At 41.4% G+C, this 17,352-nt stretch overlaps 1 protein-coding gene across 6 annotated transcripts in view; it reads left to right on the plus strand.

The window, feature by feature from the left end:
- The window catches only part of arhgap12b (Rho GTPase activating protein 12b), a 35,420-nt gene extending 18,421 nt beyond the window's left edge, over positions 1-16,999 (plus strand). The window contains exons 1-18 of one of the 6 annotated variants that reach the window (XM_044022884.1): positions 6,022-6,183; positions 7,170-7,442; positions 8,224-8,364; positions 8,554-8,634; positions 8,775-8,900; positions 9,773-9,847; positions 10,105-10,166; positions 10,261-10,342; positions 10,479-10,601; positions 11,627-11,731; positions 11,807-11,905; positions 12,342-12,444; positions 12,681-12,800; positions 12,887-12,985; positions 13,713-13,790; positions 14,385-14,519; positions 14,644-14,749; positions 16,053-16,999. In XM_044022884.1, coding sequence (XP_043878819.1) covers positions 6,097-6,183; positions 7,170-7,442; positions 8,224-8,364; positions 8,554-8,634; positions 8,775-8,900; positions 9,773-9,847; positions 10,105-10,166; positions 10,261-10,342; positions 10,479-10,601; positions 11,627-11,731; positions 11,807-11,905; positions 12,342-12,444; positions 12,681-12,800; positions 12,887-12,985; positions 13,713-13,790; positions 14,385-14,519; positions 14,644-14,749; positions 16,053-16,227 — 2,070 coding nt within the window. In that variant the 5' untranslated portion in view covers positions 6,022-6,096 and the 3' untranslated portion in view covers positions 16,228-16,999. Of the gene's footprint in view, positions 1-6,021; positions 6,184-7,169; positions 7,443-8,223; positions 8,365-8,553; positions 8,635-8,774; positions 8,901-9,772; positions 9,848-10,104; positions 10,167-10,260; positions 10,343-10,478; positions 10,602-11,626; positions 11,732-11,806; positions 11,906-12,341; positions 12,445-12,680; positions 12,801-12,886; positions 12,986-13,712; positions 13,791-14,384; positions 14,520-14,643; positions 14,750-16,052 lie in introns of those variants that run through there. The other 5 variants (XM_044022860.1, XM_044022861.1, XM_044022862.1 and 2 more) reach the window with 5 other exon arrangements.
- Positions 17,000-17,352: the final 353 nt, after the last annotated feature.

Below are 17,352 nucleotides of genomic sequence, written 5' to 3' on the forward strand. Positions count from 1 at the left end.
ATTAGAATCAGTTCATTAAAAAAGATTTGTTCAGTACTTCCTCGTCAGTGTCTGAAGCTCAGACACTGAGCTCAAAGGGTTCGTGATGTTGTGATTCAACAGACTCTGTTAAATGATGAGATTTTAGACTTTTCCTTGGTAATTGTTTGTGAGATTGTTTTTAGGATAGTTAAGTCGTTTTAACTGATCTCCAGTTCGGCATTGATTGGCTTGATTCTTGTGTCTGACATCTTGATCGTGCCTCTTCCTGTGACCAGCAGTTGAACAACGTCACGTATAGTATCAGCTCAGCTCGCTCAGAACCTCGTCAGATCAGGTACTAAATACCTGGTACTGTCGCTAATGGAAACTTGAAATAACCGTGTTGTGCCGTGCTAGTGGAAAATGACCTATAATGTAGTTGGTGCTGGCTGATGAGCTAATTATTAGCATACAATAACATATATCCAGTGCAGTATTATTATTTACAGTCATAGGTTAAAAACAGTTGTTTTTGAGTTTTTACCAAATTTATAGGCGATACTAAAGAAGACCTTTGTCACTACATACACTATAATATTACGTTGCACATGGGTTCATCTTAAACATGTAAAACCTGTAGTTGTGCTACTATTTCATGTCGAAAAAAAATATCTGCTTTAAAAAAGGTCTATTACGGCAGGTTTATCTAAGATAAGCTTGAACATTACATGTTACATGAGTTTAACTCAGCGATAGCTCGCTAATATATAAGAACAACTTTATTCCAATCAAAATGCCAAAAACAACAATGCTGCCTTGAGATTTTGCACAGTTCTGTACATGACCCCCAAAAAGTGTGTATCAGCCACTGGCCGCACAGATTAGCAATAGAAAACCCCATATGGGTAAAAATGGCTTTTATTTCTTTCATTTTAGTATGTAACAAAATATTGACAGCAGTAAATCAGTTTTTCTTTTTTAAAGACTAACACCATTTTCCATCAACACGCTACAGGTCTTTTTTTTCTCTCTATGCCCCGCCCCCTTCAACCACCTTTGCAGCACACAGGAAACGGGAGCTTGTGTAATTTGCTCGAACCAATCACGCTGAAGGTATAAGGGCAGGATTAGTCATTAGCTGGGGGTTTAGCTGTCAGCTGCCAGCCACAGAAGAATTCTGCTAAGTCTCTGCTTCAGCCCTCAGTGCACCATGTTTCCAAGAAACCCACAGTATGCTCCAATATGTGACCATGAATAATCATGTCGGGTCTTTGTTTTTGATCATCTTTGCTTCATTATTTGCTTAATAAATGCAGAAAAACTGAACTTTTCTCCCAGAAAACAACATTTATTTCTATTTTTTTTGTAAATCATAGGACATGTATTTTTTTTTCTGTAGAAATTGTGCAATTGCAACATGTTTGAATTTAACATTGTGCCAAGTTGTATCATCCAAACATTTGAAGTTAAGACATATTAAATTTTAAATTTGCAAATTGGACAGTTATTTAAATCAGTTGGAAAGGTGAGCGCATGTGTGTCTGTGGTGTGTAGACACACATGGTACAAAGACGTTATCATCCCAGGTGTAAGAATGTAATCGCTGGCTGTACAGTGACAGAAAACCCTCATATTTTAACAGAAAGACTCTTTGTCTGACAATGACTGGTATAAATAACTAGTAGGAGATGAATTTGACACTCGTCCCATGAATGAAACGTAATTTCTCTTCTGAAGAGTCGTCGGTATTTCCTTCCTTCCAAACGAACGTCGGCAACTGAACAAAACAAGTGGATGCTGTCAGAGCGCTGGCAGGTCATTTGACATTTCGAGCCAGATTTCATTTATTGGGCGCCTTCCATCTCAGTTTTCTGTCTGAGGATCGTGCACACAGAATCCATCACATCCTGTTCTGCCTTGTTATTGGGTGGTTGTGTTGGTAACAGATTGCAGCGTAGCTCTGTCATCCTCGTCCCACTGGCTTGACTGTCGTCTCACACTTTGATCGTGGAACACAGACGCGGGCTGTGGAGAAAGTTGTGTATCAGAGGTGGCACAGAATCAAAGGGTGGGGGGTGGGGGGGGAGGCAGTACTCAGGCTGGACTCCCAGACCAGACTGTTAGGGGTCTGGGAGTCACTCAGTGTGGTTCTGTAGCCTTTGACCAGAGGAGAAGCAAATGACTTCTCTGGGTTTTTCTTCCATGCTAAAGACCTGCATGTGAATCACATGACCATGTATGTACAATGAGTATGCATGGATTGGTGTAAACTTAGTTCCAGTAAATACTACTAACCAGTAATAATAGTGAAAAAATAACTAGATTTCTGTTTTAAAACGGACTGAATGTTAGTGTTGACGGAGTCGTGACTGAAAAAGAACTATTCAGGAATTGCATCATCATTTTCAATGTCAAGGTCTTTGTTTCTGACTTTCCACACTAAAATGCAGCGTTCACACAGGAGATCATAGCTAAGATTTCTCTTTATTTCTTGACTTTATTGGGTTTTATAAAAGAAAAATAACAATTTCTCAGTAAGAAAATAAGTCTATGGTATCTCCGCTGTCATTTTCAGACCCTCGTAACTCTCTGAAACGACCTAGTGAATGCACTGATTAGCTCGTAGAGCCATAGAAACACCCATAAACATCAATCTAACTTCCAGCAGTGAGATGTTCATGTTCTGCACACTTCTCACGTGTCTGTGAAGGTTGTGTGTGGACCCTGCTCGATGTCACAGCTTCATCTTGCCTTTTTTTCCCCAGTTAATATTTGACCGCGGCGAACAGGGTTGTATTTCCACAGACACAAGCTGACATTTCAGCTCAGCACTATCAGCTCCGGACCAAAAGGTTAATTGCTTGCACCTCGTTCAGGTTTGTGAGCCTTTCCAAATCCTCTAATCCGTGAAATGAAAGTAGCTGTTGTCATCCCAGCGAGTAAAAAAAGAAAAAAAAAAAAATGCTGACTCACTATTCGTGGCAAGGTTTGCAGGGGTTTGCACTTCCCCTAAAAATCATCCTGGAAACATATTTTACTGACTCATGCATGTGCATGCATGTGCATGTTGGACAAGTCCATTTACATTTACTGTTTAGTCTTTTTATTTTTAACATGTGAACTGCAGTGCAAGGCTGGAGCTTGTTGCTAAGGGAAAGTGAGGAGCTGTGTGTGTGAAATGTGTCAGTCTCTGCAGAGAGTGGTGGTGGTGGGGGGGGGTGTTTGGCTTGTGAAATGTCTCAAATCTGATAATGGGCAAATGCTGTCTGATTGACGCCCAGTGGGGTGGAAGTGTAATTTAATCTGGTCATATGGATGCAACCGCCATCAGCATCATACTTTCAGGGAGGAGAGAGAGTGGGTGATGGAAGGGGGCAGAGGGGTGTTGGCTGAGGCTGGGAGGGGGGCAGAGGGAAACAGAGATGACGGAGGACTTAAGGAGGGCAGCAGCGGATTCATGCACTTGGTTTGGAGATGCTCCTCCCCTGCGCTGCGACCTATCTTCAAATGTTTCTGTACGTGACCACCTGATTGGCTGAGTGTCACCATGGTCACAGATGCAGCAGCTCCCTCCAGCGCACCACCACCACACTTCCTTTCCGAATTAAAGTCCAAAATCACATTATGTGATGTTGTTAGTAATGGGGAAAGCACACTGAGGTTTGACACTGATGCAGACACCAGCTGTGAAGGATGATCGATGGACCATTTCAACTCAACACTGAATAAATAAGTGTTCACAGGGAAGTGAAACATTTCTCCTTATTATTTAATCATGTTTGGAGCCTCTAACATTAAATGTTTCTCCTCTAGATTGATGATTTTAAAAAAAAGGGAGTATTTATTTAACTTTTTTAAATAATCTGCATCGGCTGGTTATTATCTAATTAAGTGGTGATCTAACTTATTTATGTTTTAAAACATTTGCATCATATATCAGCCACTGTCTGCAGTGATTTCTAAAGATCGTCAAAGACTATAGAAAAGCAGGTATTGGTGGCAGAGGGAGCACAGACGTTCAATTAAACGTCTGCAGCAGCTTTTGGGCACATTGATGTTCTCACACACGGCCCATTTGGATCGTTTTAGGAATGTTTCTGGACGTCAGTGTGTGTCTGAAAGAATCATGAACAGAATTTCCAGTCATATTATTTGTGTGTTATGTTTCCAGGTGGTTGGAAGTGTGACAGTTGACGGGGTTTTAACTCGTCTCATGAATTCCTTCAAGGAGAAACTGTGTGTTATGTTTGCACCTACAGGTAAATTCCTATACACATCTATGATGACACTATTGTTTCAGTGTAATGTCATGGCCATTTCAAGAAGGATTAGGTCAGTAAAACTGTGTCTTTGTGCTTCGTTAAATATTCTGACAAAGTACGATCATGATTTGATTGATGATATAACTTTTTATGTCAAGCAGCTCGAGCTGAAGCGATTCCTCGATTACTAAATGAATCGACTACTAATTTGATCGTCGATGAATCGGTTTGAAGCCATTTTCATGATTAAAACAAGATCTCCGATTGTTTAAGCTTCTTAAATGTGAATATTTTCTTCATTTCTTTGCTCTGGATAATAAAGAATTCACGGAAAGTCAATTATTTCGGTTTGTGAACAAAATGAGACGTCAATTCCCGGTTTGACGAACGCCGATCAACATTTTTTAAGGTTTTCTGATATTTTATGCACCAAACGATTAATAATCGTATAGTTGCAGCTCTAGTTGTTAGTCGCAGCTCTATAAGCAGCTGTATGTTATAGATTTAGAACATAATGTGATGTATTCAGTGACACACAGCAGCAGCAGCAGCAGCAGCTGCAGAGTAGTTGTGAATCCTCTGCAGTTTGTCAGCGAGCTGCATCAGCGAGGTGACTCTGCGACAGCTCTGAGTGAGATAACACAAAACTAGTGACGTGTTTGAGCTGCTCCTCTGTGGACTCATGCTGCCCAGACACTGCTAATGTGTTCATGCATGGAGATGCTGCAGAGTGTGTTGCCATGTGTGCACCAGCTGCAGCCCCTCCCCCTCACACTACTTTCCTCATGGCAAGATGCATTCAAAAGGAGACTCCCACCCACTCACCAGCACCCCCTGTCCGTGACTCCTCCCTTTACAGTCTAAAGGGGACACCTAGTGGATTTAGAGCCAAACTACAGCCCCTTTGCACTTTTTGCTTGCCCTCACTCTGACCTCCACTTCTTTACAGACACAGAATAATTGATGGGTTAGTTCACAGGTACAGAGGGGGTGGAGGGATGGTGTTCCAGGGGCGGCAGTAAACTGTGCTCCATGTAGCAGAGCATATTCACACTGGGCTCCATTATCAAGCGACTTGTCATCAGTTCCACTGCTTTCTCCATAAAACCAGTGAGATGAATGAATCTCTCATTTCCATGCCGGCTGACCCCGCCCTACACCGTTTTGATGCTGCATCATGCACTTTGTGTTGTACTGGCCTGCAGACTCTGAAGGTCATTTATCACGGTAGTGAATAATTGTGGTTAAATTATTGCACAGCACTACTTCCCCTTGGTGAATATTTGGTCAGTTTTCGAAACCCAGACCGCGTTGAAAGATCCGTTACAACCATTTTTCCAGGAAGTAGATGATGTAGTGGTATGTGGTGTAGTGTAGTGGATGAGGTGGTAGTTGAGGGCTAGAGGGGTTCTTCTTCTTCTTCTACTTCTCCTTCTCATTGCTCGTTTGTTCAGGTGAAAGACGTGTGCAGAATGGGGCAGTTGCACATCAGTGATCAGTGGTGTCATCTTCCCTGGACGCACTGAGTTGAACTTAGAGTCCGAGCTGCTACTTTGTCTATTAACATGTCCGTCAATATGTGAATTGCGTCCCAAACACACGCCGACAGAGGAAGCTTTTTTTTGTTTTTTCACCATTTCCTATTGTGTCAATTGTGTGTGTGTGTGTGTGTGTGTGTGTGATTGTGAGGTAGAAATATCCTGTTCCTGTTTGCCTCTGTCTCACATTACCTCCTGCCTTCATCTGGACAGTTACACAGCACTCAGGTCAGAGAGAGAAGAGGGAGTTGATACGTGTGTGTGTGTGTGTGTGTGTGTGTGTGTGTGTGAAGTGAAGTGTGTCCTGTCACACTGGACGGCCGCGGTGCATCGTCATGCATCGTAGATTCAGTATATTCAGAGGTTACAGGCGACACGGGGAGGATGATAACGAAGTGTTTGTGTGCAGCCATGGAAACAAGGTGACACACACACACACACACACACACACACACACATCAGATAGGGATGGATGTGAAAATATGAGGCTCTCTTTGCCCCCCCACTATGCTTTGCCAGCACAGATGGATTTCATGTCCTGTAACTGTTCTTTTTTAGTTTGGAGAACCTGTGAGCTGCAGCCATCAGTGTCTTTGTTCTCTCAGAACTCTGTTCCATTCGTTTCCAGATAGAACAAAAGTGTGTTGTGTTTGACACGTGTTACAGTCTGCCAGTGTAACACGTGATGTAGAGCTCAGTGAAACAGTCAGGAAAGCGTATTTGCCGTCACCTGCTATTTCGGTAAAGACTTGTGCACAAAAACCTGTCACTTCTCTTAAAGTCACTTCTGTTTGGTGTTGTTTGCTTAGTTAATAGGAGCAGTGAGTGTTTTCCTCTTTTTGTTTCTGTATAGAGGTTAGAACTGCAACTACTAATGCCATTTTTATCAATCTGTTGATTATTGATTGGTTGTTTGGTCCATACAATGTCAGAATTAAGAAAAAGCAAAGATTATTATGTTTACTAAACCTCAAAATGGGCCTGTCCTCAGAGGCGAGGCAGCTTTATTTATATAGCACCTTTTCATACACAAAGGCAACTCAATCGTATAATTCCTTATATGGTTTTCATGATAATACCAGTCGTCCTTTATGCTCAAAGCACTTGTGTCTGTCTTTTACTCGGTAGATGAATTGTTTTTGTGACTGCTCCATCTGGTTTCAGGATGCCAGTAGAATTGGACTGCATTCTGATTCAATGCCAAGCAGACCACAAAACTTTGTCTGGTTTAGGTCATTCCAACTAACAAAAGCAGCTCAGCCTGTTTCACTCCACAGTATCTGGAGATCTCAGAGTGAGAGATGTTTTTGTGGGAGAAAGTAAAATAAATATTATGGCCACATTCGTCTGTCGTCATTGAGTTGCTAATCTGACCACCTGCCTCCTCTTCCTCCTCCTCCTCCTCTAGACGACGTCGCCTTCAGGTCAGGGCCGGTCCGATTCACCAGTCTACACCAACCTCCAAGAGCTGAAGATCTCACAGTCCAGCCTGCCGCCCGTCCCTTCAGGATCGCCACTCCACATCCTGGGTGACTGGGAGACCCACAAAGACCTGAGCGGCAGGCATTTCTACTACAACCGTGCCACTGGAGAACGCACGTGGAAACCGCCGCGCACCAGGGACGCCAGCGGCAGCACCAGCAGTTTCAGAGGAGACAATCAGACGTCAGTGGAGAACGAGGTGAGGGATGTCATTTATCTTTGAGCTCTTTTGCAGCTAATGAATAAGATATGAAGAGGAATAGGGATTTTGATGTGTAGTTAGGATAAGTTTGAGTTAAAATGCCACTTCTTAAGGACATACAGAGCTTATACATGAACTCTGGCTGTCAGTGTTCAGGAAATAGTCTATGGTGAGTGTATGGTGTTGTGGTTTCTAAAGGTGTCAAACCAAAGGAGCTCATTTCCTTTGATATGGGGATGTGTGTTTCCTGTCAGTTTGTCATTTCCTATCTAACCAGCCAACACTGCCCCCGTGTGGTGGTTTAGCTTGTTGCAAGAGATAAAGGGTGGGGGAACTACAGTTTATAGAGCAATTATTGGAATATAATCAACTTAAAAAATATATATATATATATATATATCAGTCAACTCATTTTAATCTGTTGAAATAATTACAAACACAGATCTATATATATATATATATGTGTATATATATATATATATATATATATGTATATGTATGTGTATATATATATATATATATATATATATATATATATATGTATATACATATACATATACATACATACATACAAACATACTGGTTAAAAAATACCAGAGAATGATATAATGTCAGAGTGTATGTAAAGGTACAGACAAAGCCATATTTAATTTCGCTGTGATTCTTTTCAGTCAATTTTATAATGTCACATATTTGTGTTATATATTGTGTATGATGCTGTGTTTGAAACCATTAATCCTTTTGTCTCTGCTCCTTGTCCTCTGTCTGTCCTGCACAGCTGCTGTCCTCAGAGGAAAACTGTCACAGCACCCACTCCAGTCAGTCTGACAGCCAGTACGGGTCGCCCCCTAGAGGCTGGTCTGAGGAGCTGGATCAACATGGACACACCCTCTACGTGTCTGAATACACGCAGGAGAAGGTGCAAAGAAAAGTCTCTATAGCTCCATGTTATAGACCCTTTGATTGTATACAAACATCGCAGGAGAAAACGTTTTGTGTGTGTATGTGTCGGACTGTTGTACAAGTGAATGGTACGAGTGTGTTTTCTGACACACTCGTACCATTCAATCTCGAGACGGTCTATATAAGAGTTTTTGCTGTTTTACAGTGGATAAAGCATCTGGATGAACAGGGACGACCTTACTACTACAGTGCTGATGGATCCAGGTCAGAATGGGAACTGCCCAAGGTGAGATGTGAAAACTACCTTTCTTTTGTAAGTCAAGTCATTCTGTCTGCTAAATGGTGCTGGGTCCAGTCAAAGGAGAGGTAGGGCAGAGGAAGTAAGGTGAAGAACTGTTTGAAGAACTCTCCTCTCTTCCTCTGCAGTACAATATCTCCCCTCAGTCCGGCGAGTTTCCCAAGAGTCACAGTCTGGAGAGGAAGCAGCAGCAGGAGCCCATCGTCCTTACCAAGTGGAGACACAGCACTTATGTTTTAGACCTCAATGACAAGGTAAGACACTGTGAAGAGCTCTGCGTACTGAATGGGAGTTCTGGAAAGAGGGTGATAGCTCCAGGAGGGGGGGGGCTTCAGATTTTGGTTGTGTATTGTTAAAAGGTTCTATATTTCTACATTTCTGCCACACACAACACAATGCAGCTCAGCAACACTGGACGCTGTTACGTTCAAAGAGAATGAGAAGCAAATCAGTTGAAACCTCCACCACAGACATGTTAATCCGTCATTAAGGCCAAAATAAAAAACCCAATAAGAAGAACCGATTTCAAACCATTGGTCACATATTATATATATACTATTTTCTTCCCTTGACATGAACAAATAGTACATTTAGCAAATGAAAAAAAATAAAATATATATATGTGTATACACACACACACACATATCATACAGTACAATGGAGGTTAACTGTGTGGTGGTCTTGTTGCAGTTCTCATTCAAACTGAGGCGGATCGCCTCCAATTCACACAAGAGGAGATTTGGTCTCTCTTTTTACCGAGATAAAGTTGGTAACAAAGTCTTCGGCCACTTTTCTAATCAGCAGACAACTGTGTTGATTCATTGTCCATCAAAATGTCCAGTGTTATTTATTCTTTTGTGTTTAAAAGACTATTCTGGTTAAAACGCCAAACCGATGTATTGACCCGATCACGGGCGTGTGATGTGTTTATGTCGTGGATTGATTGTCTTCACTGATCACCTGCAGATAATCAGGAAGAATGAACTTTACACTTAATTAAGATCAAAAGCATGTTTTTTTTCAACTCTACAAATCCTAGCCTGCAAATTAACATCATGCTCTTTGTGTGTCTGGTTGTTAGCGGGTAGCTTTAGGCAACTCCTCATGTTGTGTCTCTTATTAATAGGAGGGTTCTCCAGTGCCCAGGCAGAGCTCTCCAGATTCTGACTCCTGCCCCTCATCTCCTAAGCACCCCTCGACCGTTAGTATCCCAGCATGCACTGCACTTACCATCAACATGCAAATACAGCACATCTAATAATTCACCTTCTCGACTTTCCATTCAGCGTCTGTCATTTATCGGACACCTTCTTGCTCTGCTCCTCCCCTGCACAGCCTCAGCTTCCAACAATGCCCATTCGCTTCTCAAGCATTAGCGTGTGTGTTTGTGTGTGTGTGTTTGTGTGTGTTTGTTTCAAGCAACTTTTTTTGAATCAGCTTCTGCATTTTCCTCCGCAGCCTTCAGAGAAGTGTGGCGTCCTCAATGTGACCAAAATCACTGAAAATGGAAAGAAAGTCAGGTAGGAATGAGCTTTTCCACGGCGGTAAAGAACCTCACGTGTGTTTAACCTCACGAGACTCAATGTTTGTTTGTTTGTTTATTGTGATCGACAGGAAGAATTGGACCTCGTCGTGGACAGTGCTGCAGGGTTCCACTCTGCTCTTTGCCAAGGGTCAGGGGGCCAGCACCAGCTGGGTAGGTATCCCATCAGCCCCCAGAAATAATTCTCTCTATTTTCCCAGCATTCCATTCATCTGTTGTTTCTCCCTTCCTTGTGATCATCCTGTTTTTTTTATTTTCTACCTGTCCTCTCCTTCTTTCATCCCTGAAGTCTTACTACCACAGTGGCTCCATCCCAGAGCTGCTCCTCACTCTCCTTAGCAACTGGAGGCGCTCAGTCAAGCCCCGCCCTGCTGTCGCCTTTGTGAACTGTAGGCCTGTGCAGGCGGCTGCTGTATGTGCCCTTTTCTCTGCATGTGTTGCTGCTCCTGCTGTTGACTCAGACACTGACGTTTTTGTGTGCATTTGTGACACTGAAACAGGAACCCTAATGCTGCACTAATCCATACTTTTGAAAGAGTTTTATGTCAAATGTGTAAAACTTATGTCCAGTTGCGTTTAAAGAGTGTACGTATGTTACCAGGACGTTTCAGTTGATACATAATCGCAATTGTGATTTGATAAATGTTGTATTATAACTTTTCAGTACACTTCAGTGCAGTATTCACTGTTGTAGAGATCATACAACACAAAACTCTCATGAATATCATCATATACTCTGGTTGAGATACGCTGCATAACGTATTCTAAAATGGAGCCTTTGGAATTTGCTAATTGCTTTGTTTTAAATTGCGATTTCCATTTGAAAATGACGAGCGGTTTTTGTTTTTGTGACCATCGAACCTATTTAGTTCGCTTTTGTGTGTCAGCAACAGACGGAAAAGTCAGATATATATCCACCAACAATGTATGAGAGAGAGAGAGAAATCTGTACATTGGATGAAGCTCAATTACTCCACATATCATCTGTCTTCAGCTTCTTCTCCACTTTCATCTGTGAGGTCTTTTAGGTTCGCAGCTATGCAATTTTAATTGTGAATATACTTGTTATTCATTGTTAATCAGTGTAATCACTCTCACGGCACAGTATTATTATGTTGCCGTAATGTGTGATGAAATATGGTCATTTTATGTCTCATTACAAAACACCATTCAAAACAAGGAGGTTCACGTCACAACACCATGTTCTCAATTTAGGTCCAATGATCTTATTAGAATGTAAAGAAAAAGGATTGTTGTTCATTAACTTGCACGTGACGATAACAACCAGAACTAACACAACAGTAAAGGTGTGCGTGCGTGTGTTGTGATTTCAGTAACATAAATCATTACAGATGGATTTGACATTAAACTTTTATTCATTTATAAAAAGACGTTCTCGTCATATCGAGTCAGAGCCTGATTTCTGTTTGATTTCAGAAGTTCGGCAGCAACCAATCAAAGCCTGAGTTCATGGTGGATCTACGAGGCGGGTCTGTGGATTGGGCATCCAAGGACAAGTCCAGCAAGAAACATGTCATTGAGGTATCTGCTCTGTGGTCCACTTGAGACTTTTTCATCATAAATCAAGTAAAGTAATGTTGACGCTCGCTTCTGCAGCTAAAGACGCGTCAGGGAACAGAACTGCTGATCCAGTCAGAGATCGACAGCGTGATCCATGACTGGTACCGGGCTCTTACAGAGACCATCAACACACATGTGAGGAGACGTTTTCATATTCATTTATTTCAAATTCTCTCTCCACATAAGAGCAAATGCTTGAAATTATACAGAGGTGATGTTTTACAGACAATATTACGATGAAGTGTACAATCTCCTTTCTCTCATTTATCTATGAATTATAACTTTAGCTGATTTGAATACTTTCGTTTGACGTATAGCACTGGAAACTTGATTATTTTATCATTATAGTTTAGAATAAAACGATTGCATTCATAACCTTAACATCCAGCCTAAACTCACCTTTATCAGTGGCTGATTAAATAGAGACAGTTACAATGAGCTTATCTCTACAGTAACTTTAATCCAAACAAATAATAAAGTAACTTAAAGGTAATTGAAAAAAGAAATGCTTGAAACAACAATTATAGTCCATGTATTGAATATTGAATATAATAGTCTGATCCCCGTTCAGGTCTGGGAGTCCGATGAGGCCATTGAGGAGGACATGCCTGAGTCTCCTGGAACTGAGAAACAAGACAAGGAGAAAGAACACCGGGACTCCAAGAAGAACAGAGGTGTGATGATCTGACACTGAAAGGGTCTCAGTATGAGAATGCAACTGTAGCTCAAACGTTTTTCACCAGCTTCACAGTCACGTTTCCTGAAAATGTCCAAGGGAAAATTCTCAGTGAGCAAGTTCGTGTTCTGTGTCCTTGAAAAGCCTGAATAGCAAACTCTGGAATTGCTTTAATGTCTGAAAACAGCCCGTGTCGTAACAATTATGCTCATAATCTGTCTGCCTGTTCTCCAGTGATGAAAACATCGCTGAGCATGGACTCGTCTGACCAGAAGAAAACCCGGATGAAACTCAAGAAGTTCCTCACGCGTCGACCCACGTATCAGGCGGTCAGAGACAAAGGCTACATCAAAGGTATTTAGACTGAACAGTTTTCTGCACCTTCATGTTCGGTTGAATGTTTAACAGCAGACGGTGATTTGTTTTGGGCTGATTCACAGATCAGGTGTTTGGGTGCAGCCTGACCAGTCTGTGCCAGCGGGAAAACACATGGGTGCCCAACTTTGTCAAAATGTGTATCGATCATGTGGAAAATACAGGTGAGAACAGCAGCTGTTTGCCTCCATCCTCCACATTGTCTGTTAATGAGGATTAGGAATGGAACTGTAACACACATTACAGCACAGTAACAATGTGGTAATATGATTTCAATAATAATTACCAAAAACAGTCACAAACATGATGCTGGTAGCTTTAGTTTATAGTAATTAGCGTGTCCATCTCAAATGACCTGGCGGCCAATGAGCATCTAGTCTGGTCAAGAGGAAAAAAAGTGTTATATAAGATATTCATTATGATATTAGACAGAATTGCTTGTTTTGTTATAATATGATGTGTACTATAAAATAAAATACACAATAAAAACATTTTAGCAAATAATGACGAGGATAACTGTAATTAAAACAGCTTAAAAATATGTCATTTAATGTTGAGTGTAATACATTTAATAAAGCAAATGTCCATTTCTGCAATTTTGAGATATACAGTATCTTTAGTTAATATGCTGTGCCGAGGTTTGTTGGTGTGCACAGTTTTCGACATTGCATCAGCTGATCATTACTCATTCATGTCATTTTTCACTTGTTTTTTTCTAGATAAATAGCGTGAGTTGTGCTATTTCTACCCAATGTGCAAAGACTGTGGGTGCGAGACTGTTGTGTGATCGAGCGAAAACTTTTTAACAAACGGCATGAGGTGATGCAGAGTGTGTGATCACAGTCTTTCATCAGATGGATGTTCTCTCTCTCTCTCTCTGTCGTCCTGCAGGTCTCAGTGTTGATGGTTTGTACAGAGTGAGTGGGAACCTGGCAGTGATACAGAAGCTTCGCTTTGCTGTGAATCACGGTAAAGTCTTTTCCGACGGTTGCATGTGATGAGAAGTGTTGGTGCAACGGATCACAAACTAACGGTGGTCGGGTTGTGTTGATATCGCAGAAATGGGGCGTGTTTGTCACATGAACAGTGTGTGGTGTGCAGCGCTGCGGACACGCCCCTCCATGAGAGTCACACCAGCATAAATGTGGCACCTGCAGAGGCCCAAAGGCTTTTATATAGAATATTTACTGTTCATGTTTAAGGAATGAAGAAATAATGTCTCATATAGAAGTTTCCATCCATCCATCCATTTTCTATTTCTTATTTTTATTTAAGATTTGACTTAAACATTGGATGGACATTGTGAGCGATTTCTGATGATGTGCACACAAGCTATTTTGTTATGTTTAATGTCTCAAATTGTTTAAATAGTGACTTTACTTTGACATTATTTCAACTGACATTGGCAAGAAATTGAAAGCAATATTAATAAGAAGTGTTGTTCTTGTTATGTTTTGAAAAATGATCCAATCCAAACCGTCAATCATGTGATCCGTTGCACACCTGTCAGGATTTCAATTTTTCTGAAAATGAAACTGAAAATAAAATTCCTCCCTGTATCAGACGAGAAGGTGGATCTGAATGACAGTAAGTGGGAAGATATCCACGTCACCACTGGAGCTCTGAAGATGTTCTTCAGGGAACTCCCTGAGCCTCTCTTCACATACGGATCCTTCAATGACTTTGTCAATGCCATCAGTGAGTATCCTCACTGTACTCTAATACTACACTGTGATAAAGGCCACAAGAGGGTGCTGTGCACTTGTGCGATCACTGACTTGCCCTGTGTGTGTGTGTGTGTGTTTGCTTGCTGCTGCCTCAGAATGCTCGGACTACAAGCAGCGAGTAAATTCAATCAAAGACTTGATCAAGAAGTTGCCAAAACCCAACCACGACACAATGCAGAGCCTATTCAAGCACCTGCGGAGGTAAGACTGCACTACACACATGTATGTACCTCACAGAGTGATGATCTCCATAAATCACATAAATCAATGTTATGATTTATTAATAACGAAACAAAACATATTTGATGCATTTTTTTTAGAGGTGTTTTTTTTTTTACCAAAAAACTTGAATTATTAAACTTTATTCATTTATTAGTTTAAATCAAATATTTTAGAAATGAAAAAGAAAACTTTTGCCCGTGTTTCTAAAGCAAATTACTTTACAAACTTGTGAGGTTTATTATAGTTAAAATGGAAAGTGGTTGAATGCAGACCAATAATAGTCTAGATTAAAATATTCCCCTGGACTAATATTGGTTAATTAACAACATGCCACAGCAAGAGTGGGTCATACCAATATCATGGGGGTGTAAACAGTGAACTCTGTATGTAAAATCTCACAACTGTGCAAAGTCAATGGTGAATCAGTGATTAAATAAGAACAAGTGATCACACTATTTACCTTCTGAGTAAATGAATCAACACATTCACCAATGTGCTTCATTTCAGAAATACATTTTATTATTATTATTTATGATTTCAAATCCAACGGCCTGAACAATAACAAAACTGAACACATTTCTTTGTATTAATATATATGTGTATATGTATATATATATATATACACATCTTTAAAAGACTGGCTGTCATCGTGTTTTTCAGTTGTAATTTTCTAGTAAGACCTGAGTACTGTGATACCGGTGCAGCCCGATCCACCGCAGCATCAGAGCTTACTTACATGATTTGAGTTACCCCGCTCTTTGACTCTCACACACAGTCTTTGCTTTCGGTGTTTGCCCTTTTCCACACACGTGATCGGCCTGTGGGCAAAACATAAAAGCAGGTTTTAATGTGCGTTCTTAGCTCTCTGGAGTCACCGGCAATCATATGTTCACAATGACATTTCTCTTCCGTTTCCAATTTGCATTTATATGGTTTGTTGTAATTCAGCACGTAACAATTGGTGTTCCTTGAGAGAATTTATAGCCTGACATTCAGTGTATAGAAGTCTACGTACACCAGCAGGCGGGTTTAATCTTCTTTTGCCCCCCCCTCCCCTCCTTTCTATGAGTATGTTATTGTTTTTTGCATCCACATGCAAAGGATGTAGATTCTATTTAAAAAAGGCTATTATTCTGTTGCCTGCAGAGCTGCATAGTTTGTGTTGTTTTGTTTGTTTGCTACACTCACACAAACACACTTAAGCCAGTTATAACACATCTAATCCACATCTCTTGTGTTCTGCCCCACCCCACCCCCCACACACATACACACACACACACAGGGTGATTGACCATGGGGAGGCAAACCGCATGACCACTCAGAGCGTGGCCATCGTGTTCGGACCCACGCTGCTGCGACCTGAGACAGAGACGGGCAACATCGCGGTCCACATGGTCTACCAGAACCAGATAGTGGAAGTTATACTGCTTGAGTATGAGAGCATCTTCGGGAGGTAGAGGCTCACAGGAGGACGCTTTGACTTCTTTTCCTTTGCTTTCGATTGAGCGACGACGTGGACCAAGCAAGCAGTTTTGGACAAAAATGAAATAAAGTCAGATTTCCACTCAGTGATGGGACAGTTTATGCAGGTGTTGCACTTACAGAAGTTTTGAAGATAGTTAAAACATGTTTAAAAAAAAAAAAAGATGTACAGATTTCTCTTGCTCTTTGCAGTCACAGCTCGGAGCAGCTTGGATGGTGGACAGGTGATTAATTGTTCACACTGGATTCCTGTGGCCAGTAAAGTTAAGCTCAGACGTGGAAGCGGTGGTGCTCTTTTTTCCCCAGACGGAACCGGTTGATCGGCAGATTGTGGCGACAAACCAAACGCTGCTTATTTGGCATCGACTTCCTCACCTCTCTGGAGAAATGATGGCAATCTGAGCTGGATGCGTTTCGTGTGTCTTTGTGGATATTTTGTCTGTGATATTTCTGCCCTTTTGTGATTTTGAATCAGGTAGAAGAGAAAATAATCAGTATTAAGTCATCGGATTGTCCTTTGGTACTTGGATGAACTGGAAGTGCAGAGCCCACAATCCCACTTATTTAAGTGACACCACCGACCTCATCTCCCTCCCCTCACTCACCTCTACTTCCTCTACTGAACCCGTGTTCACCATTAACTCTGTGACGCGAGCGTCCCATGACTTGAATGATGGGAAGACAGAGCCTCTGTTTGTTTGTGTGTGTGACTGAATTATCCCAAATGGAATAAAACCTTGAGCAGAAGCTTCCTCGTCGTGCCACTTTGTACAAACTCTGTGTTGTTCCGTCCTCACGTGCTTTGGCGGCGGCGGCGGCGGCGGCGTCTGTGCTACGTTCTGAACCCCAGTCTTTAAAGTCTACACTAGCAGGAGATGTAACATCACAACACATCAACACATCACAGTGTTGCAGACAAAGAACGACGTTCATTTCTGAGAAGTGCTATGTTTGATGTGTCTGATGACTCCCTCGGGCCGGGTATTGATTTCAGATTTACTGTAGATATGGTATCTGTCCGTACTGATGATGTTTACACATTAAGATCGAGATGCTTCTCAGTAAATGTGTGTTTTATAAGGATGCATTTGTGGAACCTG

Source organism: Solea senegalensis, linkage group LG1 (genome assembly GCF_019176455.1).
Source record: "Solea senegalensis isolate Sse05_10M linkage group LG1, IFAPA_SoseM_1, whole genome shotgun sequence".
Classification (NCBI taxonomy): Eukaryota; Metazoa; Chordata; class Actinopteri; order Pleuronectiformes; family Soleidae; genus Solea; species Solea senegalensis.